The 13,215-nt window shown below is 48.9% G+C and overlaps 1 protein-coding gene across 1 annotated transcript in view; it reads left to right on the top strand.

Moving 5' to 3' along the window:
- CFAP65 (cilia and flagella associated protein 65) overlaps positions 1 to 12,878 on the top strand; it is a 32,013-nt gene extending 19,135 nt beyond the window's left edge. The window contains exons 21-32 of the mRNA XM_059820597.1: positions 2,360 to 2,470; positions 3,257 to 3,448; positions 4,203 to 4,361; positions 5,696 to 5,839; positions 6,302 to 6,418; positions 7,346 to 7,483; positions 8,039 to 8,104; positions 9,778 to 9,992; positions 10,366 to 10,515; positions 11,054 to 11,338; positions 12,016 to 12,153; positions 12,842 to 12,878. Of these exons, the coding sequence (XP_059676580.1) occupies positions 2,360 to 2,470; positions 3,257 to 3,448; positions 4,203 to 4,361; positions 5,696 to 5,839; positions 6,302 to 6,418; positions 7,346 to 7,483; positions 8,039 to 8,104; positions 9,778 to 9,992; positions 10,366 to 10,515; positions 11,054 to 11,338; positions 12,016 to 12,153; positions 12,842 to 12,878 (1,752 nt within the window). The remainder of the gene's footprint in view (positions 1 to 2,359; positions 2,471 to 3,256; positions 3,449 to 4,202; positions 4,362 to 5,695; positions 5,840 to 6,301; positions 6,419 to 7,345; positions 7,484 to 8,038; positions 8,105 to 9,777; positions 9,993 to 10,365; positions 10,516 to 11,053; positions 11,339 to 12,015; positions 12,154 to 12,841) is intronic.
- Positions 12,879 to 13,215: the final 337 nt, after the last annotated feature.

The following is a 13,215-nucleotide window of genomic DNA, read 5'->3' as shown; positions in this document are numbered from 1 at the left end:
GAGGACAGAGTGCCTTCATTCCTTTCAGTCACGGCATAAAGAGCGCAGAGCCGCCAGCCCCCATGGCAGAGATCACTCTAAGCACGGTCACACGCTAGAGTTGAACAGATTCTCACCTGGGAATCGGTGAAATGTGCAGAACATATGCTAACCTTAAGGGAAGCAAATGACGTAATGTCACCCCAAAAGTTACGCTTTGGAAATTTGAGATAGCAACAATAAGCAGAGGTGGAGACCACAGGACTGGGGTATTGCCTGGTTATTCTGTCAAATTCCAAATTGCCTGGCTTTGGAATGGTGCTGTTGGTTTGCTGCAAGCCAATGCATGGTTTTTGAGGGGGCCAAAAATCACCTCTGTGATGGCTCTACCCATGTGGACAGATTTTTGACTTCCCACTCCTCAGCTTCCCCAACAGAGTCTGCCTGCTTCATCTTCAGGAGGAGCTCCCTCTCCATTACTCCTTCCCTACTCAAGGGCCACCTTTCAGTCCTGAGATAACTGCATTTATAGGTGCTCTGAAGGACCCAAAATGATTTCCCGTTGGCAATTTCTTCAGACTGCAGGATGAAACTTCTATAGAGTTGTGTGTTACCCACTCCCCTATGCAGGAGGGAAACGGCGCCTCCCGCAGCCTAATACTCTCACAGGTTGTCCTTTGCCTCATCACCATAGCCTGCCTGTAAGAGTGCAGCTGTGACCTTGCTCCCAGACCTCCAGGATAGTCAGGCCAGGCAGAATCTGCAGCCCTCAGCAGTTTTAGGAGGAAAAGCCCAGCTGGCTGCAGGTGTTGCAGATGAGGTAGGCTGGTTCCCAGAACTCACTGGAGAGAAGGGCTGGATCCCAGGGACAGTCCCTGAGCACACAGGATCCATAAACTGGAATTGTTTGCACTTTGCTTCATAACTGCTAATTAGGTATTGTGAGATGTTGTCATCTGCAGCACGTGTTCTCCAGGCAGCTCTCCTCTCTGGGGAATCTGGTGTCTCTGTCCCCTCATGCTCCAAGTCATCACTGTGGGACAAAGTCTGTGGACTCTGGAAGGAGAACTGATTGCAGCAGGTCTTCACTTTTCTCCATTTGTCTCCCTTTAACTGATAGTCCTCTAACTGTCACATCCTGTGTCTATGGACACTGATAACAGTTTTTCCTTGGCAGTTGTAGTCTGGTGGAATCCAAGTTGGCTTTTTAACGCAAGTAATATAAATGGGTGTTTCAATCCCAAAGCTCAGGAAGGTTCCTGTCCTTTTTTCCCTTGCAGTTTGAAAGTGTCAGCTCCTGTCCTCCTCCTATTTTGCATTGAATCTGGCTTGCTGAAGCCCTCAGGAGACTGAATGCTTATGTAGTGCTTCAAAAAGATCCCATGTGGGACTTTGTTAGCATTGTATTTCTAGTCTTCTCTCCCTCCTCACTTTGCTTATGGATCTGAACTGGAATGGGTTGTTTTGGAGGAATCAGCATTCTCTGCTCTTGTTTAAGCAGCTGATACAGTATCTCCTGCAGGTGTCTGTCCAAGGCATCCACCTGCCATTGCAAACATCCTCTCCATCTTCTGCATATGCACTTGAAAAATAGCCATCCTTTAGGCTTAGCTAATTGTGAACTGCAGCAACTTAGCTCCTTTTGGCCCATGCAGAGACATTACTAGCTCTGTGACTGCTTTGCAACCTCTGTCTCTAGGTAGGCAGCTCAGGGGTGCTTTGGGGTGATCCTGCAGGAAATGGGGCATCATGACTCATCTCTAGCTTGATTGCAGTTTTCTCAAAATGCAGAATCCTATGTCTCTTCCTTCCATAAATCTCTCCACTTTGCTTGAATTGCCTGGCGGCTGCTTTGCTAACAGGATACTGTTGATCATTACTTGATCACTTAAAATTCAGCTGGGATCTTCTTGCAGCTTTTGGACTGTTAGACACATTCTTGGAGCAGGATGTCCTCCAGAGTGAGGACATCCAGATGGTCCTTTCCAAGAGGAGGCCATTACTTACCTAAAATCCTGTCTTTCCAAAAGATTTGGCTGTCACAGCTGCACACTCTCCTATGTACAGTCCAGACACTTTCTTTCATTAAGAATTTCTACCATATATTTGCAAAGAGAAGCAGTGAGGCTGGTGCCTGACACAGCAGAGAGAAACATACCTTCTCTCTGAAACAAGATGCAAACCTTTCAGAGAAGAGCCAACAGTTGTGTAGGCTCCCCATCTCCATACTTTTTTCTTAGGACACACTGTCCTGGTATTACCAACTTAAATCTGTAACTGTGTTGCCCTCATCTTGCAAAGTCCTTCAGAGCCCTTGTGCAGTTGTTAGTGATGGGGCCAAGGCCTTGTGAGACAGTGACTGCATTTCTTTCCACTGTAGCTGAACTTCAGCGGTGTGACGGTGGAACAGGACCAGCGGTACATTCATTTTGCATCCACTAAGCACCTCTTCACACCCGTTGCCATTGGGACCTCCCACCCCCCCACACAGGTGAGCATCCTGGGGCCAAACCCAGCAACAGCGGAGGGAAGGAGCTAGTGCTACTGTGTCCCAAGGACAGGCAGTGTCTGAGGCATTTCCTAGGAAACAGAACGGCCTCCACAGAAAAGCATCACGGCAGAACTTTGAGATTAGAACTAGGCAGAGCCTGGAAATGGCTGCTGGGATGGCAGCAGGAAAAGTACCTCTCACCATCTCCAGTTTGACAAGATTTGGCATTCACTCTAGCCAGAACGCTTACGAGGTGTGTTGGGCTGTTCCACTATTCTCTTGCGTTGGATCCAAGTGAAGACTTGTCTAGCTGCTCCAGGCACTCTGGAAATAAATCCTAATTAGTTTTTTAGTAAATTAATTAAACTTCCTTAAACACTTATTCAGCAAAAAAGGCGGCTTTGATTCTGTTCTGCCTAATTTACTTGGGAAATGAACATCTGAATTGAATTAAGTTCACTTTAATACGAGTGGTTTTGCATTTCAAGTAATCCACTTTACAGTGATCCCTTTAGCTAATTTGTATTAATTTTCTCCTAGACTGAATTTGCAGGGCACCACTTGGAGAGGCACTGTAGTTATCAATGTACATATGTGGTGATAAACCTTCAGCACAGTCTCCTATCAGAGCCTCAGTGATAAATCCTGACACTATGAGGTCTCCTCATTCTTAGGAGACAAGCTGTCTAATTAATTATTAATGCTTATCAGAGTTCTCTGGGGAAGTGTTAACTAGTTTAACTTGTGCATGGTATAATAAGCACTGCTCTCTCTGACTCACTTCAGATTTATGAACTCTACAATGGCGGCTCCATGCCTGTGATGTTTGAGGTCCAGCTGGACAACATTGTGAGGATCCAGGAGGAGAATTTTCAGCATCCGGTGTTTGTCTGCCTAACTCCTAGAGGAGAAATCCCCCCTGGCACAACAGGCCACATTGAGTGGGTCTTCTCACCACTGGAAGCCAGAATGTACTTGGTAAGACCCTCCTCATGACTGCCAGAAACAGGCTTTTTTGCTGTTGTGTGCCTAAAATTCTTTATATTTCTTACTGACGATTGGTCCATGTCATGCTACAGCTGAATTGAGTTCTATTCCTCCAAGAAGCAAAGAGTCTCGAGAGCAAATGAGTGGCTGGTCTGGTCAGGAAATGAAGCAGATAAATTTTTATCTCATAAATTTCTTCTTCCCAAAGAACACATTCCTTCCACAACAAATGTGTGGAAGGAATACATCCCAATATGTATTTCTCAAGTATCTGATCAGATTTTTGGTTCATTGTTGGCCTCCAGTAACTCCCACCAAAGAGACTGAGGTAATTGTCTTTTATCATTACTGTGTATGCTGCTGCCCCTCTGGACACAGCGTTCCCAAAGACCTCTGTCCTAGGCTGCAGCAGGCAGGCAGGGTCACAGCTGGAGCACTACTTATTGCCCCACTCTGTGGTAGATGCATGGAAAAATAAATACATTGAATTTTAAAACACCCACTTTTGCTCCAGCAAAGTTTTTGAGTCCCTGCCCATCTCATACAGTAACTGGCTAATTGACTCCTTACCAACTTTCCTGGGTTAGCAGGGAAGGTCAAGGCCTGAAAGAGCAAAAGAGACTGGATTTCTCCTCACCCATGCATGTGGTATATTTAGACTAGTCCATTAGCAACTATACTAGCTTCTTGCACATCTCTCGCAAATATGACTCGGGACTTAATGCTCTTATCTTGTCCAAGGCAGGTTGATGTTCCCATCCACATCCTGGGAGGTGAATCAGCTCTGATCACCTTCCAGGGAGTAGGCTACGATCCGAATACTGTAGGAGACACTGCCACATCCAGCGAAGTTTTGTCTCCTTCAGTCTTTCCAGGTTCTACCAAGCTAACTGTGCTTGGGCAGGTAAGTCCAGGTATGCTGATTGGAATAATATGGTTAGTCCAGAAATGTGTGAGAGAGACTCACACATATGGAAGATGGAAGTGGCCCCATCTAGCAGTAGCCTGTGTTGCAGGGGAGTTCATTGCCATGAGATAGAGCAAGATATTTCCCTTCCAGCAGGTCATCTAGAGCCTAACTCATACAAGTAGTTGTTCTGAAAGATGCCTTCCTTCCAGCTTGCTGCTTCCACTGCCATTAGAAACAAAAAGGTTTTAGGGTTTGTTCATTTTCTGAATTTTCTATTAAAAGAATCCATCACAGCTACCTTTTCTTATTTGCAGCTAAACCACCTTTTCTTTGGTAATTTATTCACAAAAGTACTCCTGACATACCCTGTCAGGTCTTGGCTGCCTCCATTTCACAGCCAGACTCAGGTGATGCATAACCTGAATGCAGACTGCAGGATGGTCACTAATTCAGGCACATCCCGAGGAATGCACTTGTTTGACCTGTCACTGGCTCAGCAGGAGCTTGTTTGGCCTGGCTAGAGCTGGCCTGCCAGCCTTGGCAATCTGTTGTTAAACTCGGCCACAGATCCCAGCGTAGTGAATCAGCATTAAGCAGCATTAGCAGAGACATACTCCCGGCAGGTAAAGGATTCATCCTGTGTGACATAAGCATGCCTACCTTGGAACCCAGCCACAGCTATGTATGCCCTTTGGCTTCCAGCAGTGCAACTGCATTCCTGGGTAAAGCAAAGAAAAGATGATCAAAAATCTGTCTCAGGCTGCCAACAAAGATGCCATTCCACGAGGCTCTGTTGTCTGTAATCAAGAGTCATTAGCTTCTCTAATGATCAGTGTAATTAATCAGAGTTTGCACTGTGCCTAGAGAATGGGACAGACTAGTAGCATGCTAGTAGCAAGGTGCCGTAGGGAACAGTGTTCCAAAACTTGCATTCAGGTTGATGAGGATTTCGCGCAAGCACACACCTTGTGTGTTTGCCAACTGAAGTAGGAAAAGGCCTGGGTTGCAAGTACTGCAGAGAGAATCTTGGTGCTACTGGTCCTCTGTGCTCCTGAGATCCTCTCCTATGCCAGCACCAGCGTTCCACTCATTGCTCACTCAATCCCACTGCAACAGACCTGTCCTCTTGCTGCAAAGAGTCATTGTAATCAGAGCAAAAATGAGAGAAATATAACGCTCCCTGAAATTGTTATGGTAAGGGTAGCTGCCTAATATTATCTATGAATTGCTGGATAACCTGAAGATGACTGCATGACTGTCTTTCCCCAATGGCCACATCCCATCTTCCTTCACTGCTGTTCCTCCTGGTTTCACCTTGCTTCCTGCAGGCAGCCACCTTGTCACACCACAGGATTTGCCTTGGAAATATCCCAGACTGCACCAAAGTCAGTCGACTTGTCTTTATCAACAGCATCTCGGAGACTAAAGCTGTTGAGTTTGCCTGGCGGATAAGCACCTATAAAGACAAGAGGGTGAGTCCTTCCTTCTCATTCCTCTACAGCCTTCTTGCCCATCTCTATTGTGCCACAAAAGAACTTCCCACTCCATTTGCAATCAGACACTCAGAAACGATCCTAGGGACTTGGCTTTTGTACTAGCTGGTGAAAGGAAAGGACAGAGAAAAGTGAAGGCAAGGGTTAGGATAGGGGGGAAAGACAGGAATTCAGAAGGGGAGTCTGAAGACTTCAGTGAGGATACATGAACCTGGAATGTATGTATTCACGTGAACAGGATGTGATAATGAACCTCAGGACCCTGTCTACCAGCAAAGTCCATGGTTGTTTTTTGAATGTATCAGCTACACTTTTCTCATGCCACATACCTCTGAGAAGGGGAGGGAATTCCCACAATCTTATGCTTCCCACAAAGAGAAGGCACATAGGATGGTCCGAGGACAGTGAAACAGCTCCTCCATGGCTTTTCTTTTTCCCCAGGTGTTGCAGATTGCTCCAGAGTCAGGGGTTGTGCAGCCTGGAGAGAGCATCCCCTGCTTCATCACCCTGCAACCTTCAGGGAGTGCTTCCTTCTATAGCACAGATCTGGTGTGTGAGGTGAGACCCAAGAGGTACCTGTGTATTACCATCACCTGGGCATGTCACTGCAGTTCCCAAAAGGCTGGCCCCAGCAGTCAGCTACCTGCTGCTTCTAGGTGAAGGAATCCTTCTTTGCTCCATAATGGTGGCCAGCACTTATTACTGAAGATACTAAGCTTCATCTCTGCTGATGCTTTAAGTGTCTCTCTGTCTGTGTGGCTCACTACATGAGGTGAGCAATACGTGGCTTTGTGAGTTGAACCCAGCTACTAGAAGTCATGGTTTGAATGGGAGTGGCTTTCAGTGGGTGTCAGACACTTAAATCTCTGTAAAAAAGCAAGTCTTGCTTCTTTCACAGAATCATTAAGGTTGGAAAAGACCTATAAGATCATCAAGTTCAACCATTAACCCAACACCACCATGCCCACTAAATCATGCCCCAAAGTGCCACATCTCTGTGTGGTTTGAACACCTCCAGTGATGGTGACTCCACCACCTCCCCGGGCAGCCTGTTCCAATGTTTGACCACTCTCTCAGTAAAGAAATTCTTCCTAATATCCTGTCTAAACCTCCCCTGGTGCAACTTGAGGCCATTTCCTCTTGTCCAATCACTTGTCACTTGGGAGAAGAGACCAACACCCACCTCACCACAACCCCCTTTCAGGTAATTGTAGAGAGCTTTAATACTAGTCAGGGCACAGATTTGCAGTAGTGTCCCTCTGGACTTCCCAGGTGTCCTTTGGCAGGAGATTGTGTCTTCTCTAAGTCTTATAATACCACTGTTCTCTCCCCTTCCTGCTACTGGAAGACATGGAAAGGGAGTGGGCTCTGGCTGGGATCTCCTGGAAGGGAGGAATGGGTGACAGGCATGGACTTGAGCCAGAGGCCATGTTATTTGCATCTCCTTTCTAGCCCTGCTCCCTCCAATCATGGTTTGCTTCATAGGTATACATCCAGGATTCCCTGGTTCAGTACAAGAGGGACCTGCAGGAGTGGGAAAGGGAGAAGGAACGGCAGGCTGTGGAATTCACCATCACAGAGAAGGACCTTGGGACTAAGAAGAAGCCAAAGTCACCTGCAGGAGTAAGTGCTGCCAGAACTTTACACCAACTTAGCTCAGCTCAGAAACAGCTGCGAGGTGTCAACATGAAACATTCTTTAAGAAAATCTAGGCAAGTTGATAGGAGGATATGAGGCTCTGATCTACTCAAGATCTTGTAGCTGCTCTGTGGATAGTGGAAAATGAGATCTTGGTTTCTAGCCAAGAATCCTTTTGCACTCTCTTTAACATTGAGAGAGGGGATAGCAGGTGGGGAACTTGGAATTAAAATTATTTTTCTGACCACCTTATAAACTCTGAATTTGCTAACAATCATCTGAAATTTGGAAGTGTGTGAGAAGCCTTAGGAAAAAAAAAACAGTGACTCTGGAAACAGATGGTTGGATTTTTAACAATGAATAAACACCGGAGAGAAATGTGAAACTAACAGTAAGAATGTGGCCCGAGTGAAGAATGGGAGTATGAGATCATTGATTCTCAGCTGAGGCAAAGTAAAACAAAATCCTGGAGTCTTGTTCTGCTCCATATCTTTCCTACACTGTGATTTCTCGTCCTTTTTTTTTTTTTTTTCTTTTTAGAGGTCATCAGATTCTACTGAGACAGAAAACCTCCCTGAATCCTTAGCTGTGATCAGGAAATACAAGGTAAGTCAGGCCTGTCTCACCCATAGTAGAATCAAACTGACTGCTTTAGAAAAGAGGCAGATGCTGGCTATCACAGGGTGGGAGCCTGCACAGAGAGCACAGCAAGATTTGTAGCTTCAAGGCTTTGGGACACAGACTGTTTGGAGGAGGCGGAAAAATCGGACTGTCTGGCCGTGTCCTGTGGGCAGTAACTTTCCAGCTGAGGTGAACAGGAAATGAAATTTGAACCAAACACACCCGTGACTGGAGAAAAGGGGAAAGGTTTTGAATAAGCAAAAAAGATGCACATGGGCAAGGCAGTTGGTACCTGAACTGGTTTCACGCTGGGGCCACAATGGAATGTGTGCCATGATGGAAAGTGGCAGGACGCTGGCATGACTTTGCCCTTGCCACTAAAGGAGCTGTGCTCTGTGCCTCGGGAGAAACTGCAGGCAGGAACTGCCTTGATTTAAGTGTGCGGAAAGGTTTAAGGCTGAGTTTGCCTGGTTCATCTCTGTTTCCGCTCAAGGTTGCACAACTGTGTGCACTGTCTTTTCCAGCAGTGATGGCAAGGTGTGAGACAAGGTCCCAGTGAATGCTCTGCAGAACTGCCTGGGCCCAAAGGCAGAGCCATGCTGTGTCTAAAGCCGTCAGCAGCACATGCATTGAGAATGACAGGGCTCGTGGAGAACCAGCTAACCCAAGATGTGGAAGGGTTAAGGGGAGCTGACGTAACGCTAGGCCTGAGCAGATTGATGAAGCTAGAAAACACAGCTTGTTATCTCAGGACTGCTGCCACAGTAAGGCTGTAGCAGTGCTCCTGGACCCTGCAGAGTGCCTCTGCATGCCCTGCACTGTCCTGTGTGAAGGTATCAGCTCGGGGCAGCTCTAGCTTGGACTGTCCGCCCTGTGCTGTTAGGTGTGATCAGTGATGCAGGTCGAGGCATTCACTGGGATGAACATAAGGATGGCTGGGGAACAGTAAAACCAGCTTCATTCAGTCCTCTAGGGTTTTAGCTCCTGGTGACAATTTGGAGCTTGCAATCACCCGCTGTGTCTGTGTCAGGCGTGGTGAAGGCCTCTGGCCTCATTCCCAGAGGCTGGAAAGCTATGTCTCAAAGGTCATTGAAGTCCTGTGATGCCTGAGGGCTTCTCCAGAGCTGGATGGTGTCCTTCTGGCCCAGGCTTCTGGACTACTACTACTCCTCCTACTCCTGCTCTAAGAAACTTCCCCCAACCGGACTGCTGATAATGCCACCCCAAACTGGCCCATGTGGCGTGGCTGCAGTCAGTTCCTGGTGTCCTTCCAGGCTCAGTGGACAATTTCCACATGCATTCCTTCTCTCACAGCACTCCTGGTGTGCTCAGAAGAGCAGAGATGATCTCCTGGAGTTCCACAGGGATGGATCAGAGTACAACAGCCCCGAGTACCCTGGGGAGATGCTGAAACCCTGCTGACACTTGGGGCTGGCACACTAGGTAGTGAGGAGGGAGTGGACCTGATTTCCAGCATGACTGCTCATGCCTGATGGGGGTACTGCAGTGCCAAGATCATTTTGACTCTGTCTCCTGTCCAGGATCTGGTGGCTCTGGCTGCTGGGCTATCCAGTTCTCATGCCTGTGATCACACCTGCACCAGCCTACCTGTGGCCAAAGGAGTAACTAAGTACATGCCATTTCTTTCTCTCCAACAGACATTACCCCCTATTAAAAACCACCCTATGCCCAATCTGCCGGCTGGACACTTTCAGAGGAGGCTGCTGTTGGACAAAGAAGCCAGCCAGGTGTGGGTCAAACCAGAGCCTCCCAAGCCCATCCTCTTACACCTTGGTGTGACAGCCAGGTCCTACTCTATTGAGGACTTCTTCAGCAACTTCACCTCGGAGTTCCCCAAATATTTCTTGTCCTGGTAAGAGATAGCTTTTTGGACTGGCATCTTCATCTGAGCCAGGGCTGCCCATGCTGTGGTATGCACTGAACTTAGAGCTCTGCTCTGCTCCTCTCCAGGGCCTCAGTATTAGGCAAAAGGTGCCTTGCTTTCCCCAGTGTTAGCTGACATGACCTGTTTCTCTCCCTCCCTCAAAAGGAAGATACTGTCAGAGCTCAGTGCTCCTCTCTTATGACAGCGTCCCTGGTGCTGTCACCAAGTGCAGCAGCTCCCACTCCTCCCCTGGCACCCTGCACCGCTCTCCGCTTGCCTGCTGCTTAGCCAGGGGGATGCAGGTCTTTGGTAGTTCAGTTCAGTAATGCTGCCACTGATGGAACAACTCCTTCTTTCCCAGCCCCTTCAGCACCTGGCCCTTGGAGAGCAAGTTTGTGGATGGGAGTAGGGCCAGAGACAGAACGGACATGGACCCCAAACGGCTGTCCCTGGCTGCTGCTTCCAAACAGGAGTTGCAGATAGCGACTGACATACTCACAGGTGTCATCAGGTGCGTGTCCCTTCACCTTCACCCGGTTTGATGCCCCTGTCCTCCAGGGGAGTGCATACAACATGGCCAGCCTTCTGCTAATCCCAGAGGATTTTGTGCACTCCTGCTGCACCAGAACAGGGGATCCAGCCTGCCAAAGGCTACCCTGGGGACTACGAGCTCAGGAGTCCTGGTGTGACAGCCAAAGGCAGTGTCTTGCTCCCCAGCTAGGGGCTGGGCCCATCTCTGCATAGTGAACGGTGTCACTGCCCAGGAACCAGAGCACTCTGCCTGCCATGGTCTTGGGAACAGGCTGCATTGGGATTCACCTATTTTGCCTGCCAGCTGCAGAAATGTAAAGAACCAGTGCTGGGGAGGCAAAGGTAGTTTCCTTAGCTCAGGCCATCTTGCTGACTCCCTTAGGTCCAGAAAGCAAGAAAGGACAGACTGAACATCAACATGAGTCAGGGTTTTCCTCTGATTTGTACTGTCTTGTAATGATCCTCTGGGGTCATACAGATACCTGATTTGCTGGGACTCATCCCTTTCCTCTTCCCAGAGGCCTCTTGGACAACACCCACTTCCACGATGCAGTGAGAAGAAGCCTGGATGAGCCCATTCCATATTTCTCCCAGTTTCGGTGTGCAGAATCAGCAAAGCTCCAGGACAGGAGACAGTGCTCCCCAGTCCCCTCCAGGGTCTCTGCTTCACCAGATCTTTACCCTGAGAAGGATGGAGAGAGGAAAGAAATTAGGCAGAAAACCTCTCCCAACAATGATTTGCTGGAGTCTTGGGAGATTTTTCACCACGAGCAGCTGAGGGAGCAGAAGGAGATGATGAGCAGGTGAGGAAGAGCTCACACATAAAAGGCAAGAGCTGCACAGGCAGGAGAGCCATGGCAGCACACTGCCTGGCCAGAAACCCATTTCTCCTTCAGCCCTGCAGCATTTCTGCTGGGGTGTTCTGTGTGCTCTGGGTGGAAATCGATGCTAGCCCACCTAGCCACCCTCTCCTGAGTGCAGTTTGTGAAGAGTGCAGGTTTGCTGTGTCTTGGGGTTGAGCTGTGGACAGTGACAGGATGCTGGTAGTGAGTGAAGTCTGCTTTACGCTCAGACAGTCCTGGCTGTGTTAGACATTAGAGTGAGGTGTGTGCTTACCTTATTTTTTATTTTCACTGCAGTATTTCATCACCTTGCATTTGCTGTGGCTATTCTCTTGCACACCCCTACAGGCCACAAGCATATGCGCAAATACTAACCACAGCACAGCTTGGAGGGAGAAACCAGTAAAATCACAGTCACGCAGCTCTGTCCGAGGTCAGGGCCTGATGCCAGCTGGTGGCGGTTCTGGGAGAAGGGTCAGCACTCCGTTGCTCAAGTCTTTGGTTCATTGGCCTCAGTGTGTAGCAAACAGTGTGTGCTCCACTGCTGTGCCTGATGTGTCCTGGGAGGAGTCACAGCAAGCAGCCTGCCTTACCTGCTTTCTGATAGCTGTCCTCTGCTTGTACTTTTGCCCCTCCAGGCAGCCGGCCTTTGGGAACCTGGTGGAGCTGGTGCTGGAAAACACACTGCAGAATATCCTGATTGAAGCCAGCCGTGGGGAGGTGGTGCTGACAGCCCGGCCCAGAGTCATTGCTCTGCCCCCCAGCCCTTCCCGAAGGTAGCGGAGTGTATCTGTGCTGTGGCAGGGGACAGGACCTGTCCTTAATATGTCAGGCTGAAACACAGCCCATTTTCTAGACCACATGGATTAGCTGGATCATTGCCTATCAATGCCAAAGGCTGCCTGTGCAAAAGGGGGAATCCACTCCCAAAGCCTCTGCCCCTTCTTGGCTTGTCCTGAGTCATAGAGCAGAGGTGGTAATGCTGCAGCCTTCCTGTGGACCCGAGACCATCATGCAGCTCTGAGGCAGGGCCCTGTGAGTGAACAGCTGGCAGAAGGGGCTGGCCTGAGGCACTGGAGAGCCCAGCACAAGGAGGGTCTCGGGAAAAGGGGTTGAGGAGCAGGCAGCACAGGCTCTAACAGCAGAAAGGGGGCAAAGCTTTCATAATCCAAGATGGTGTGGGATCTAGTCAGGTTGAGGAAATGGCCACTGGTGGGGAAGCAGATTTGGGGATGAGGACAAAACATGAGGATTGTCCCAGCTTGGGGAGAGGTGCAGGGAGATAGGATTGAGGGAGGATGGGAGAGGGTTGTTGGACGGAGATGTCATCTCCAGAGCTGCAGGAGTCTTGTCTATATAGACAATGGGTGTTTTCCTTGATCCCTCAGGGCAGGATGATTGCCTGGGGGGAGGCAGCAGCAGGCTGCACTCTCCCCACCCCAAAAGCAATCTCTTCTTCTTCAGAATCACCAATCCAGCAACCCTACCCTCAAGAGCATAGCCGCTGAGCACTGTGCTGCTTGAGCTCTTCAAGCACATCAACTGTCTCCACTCTTCATCCTGTCCCTGTGATGTCCAGAGCAACTCTTATCCTCCCACACCACGAACTGAGCTCAGCATGCTGGCTGCCTCTGAGGAGGTATGTCCTGATTATGTCCTCAGCTCCAGTTTGAATCCTCTGGCAACTCCACAGCAGAGTTCATGAGATCTCTCCTCTCTGTGGCTGGCCACATCATTGGAGAACCTCCCTGTGCTACAGAGAGCACATGGACAACCTCTGTGACTGTTCCCACTGTCCTCAGTCTGTACCAGCTGGGAGAGGAGTGGAATCTGCTTTG

Source organism: Gavia stellata, chromosome 8 (genome assembly GCF_030936135.1).
Source record: "Gavia stellata isolate bGavSte3 chromosome 8, bGavSte3.hap2, whole genome shotgun sequence".
Classification (NCBI taxonomy): domain Eukaryota; kingdom Metazoa; phylum Chordata; class Aves; order Gaviiformes; family Gaviidae; genus Gavia; species Gavia stellata.
Note: the sequence above shows the minus strand (reverse complement) of the source record. Positions and strands in the feature narration are given on the sequence as shown.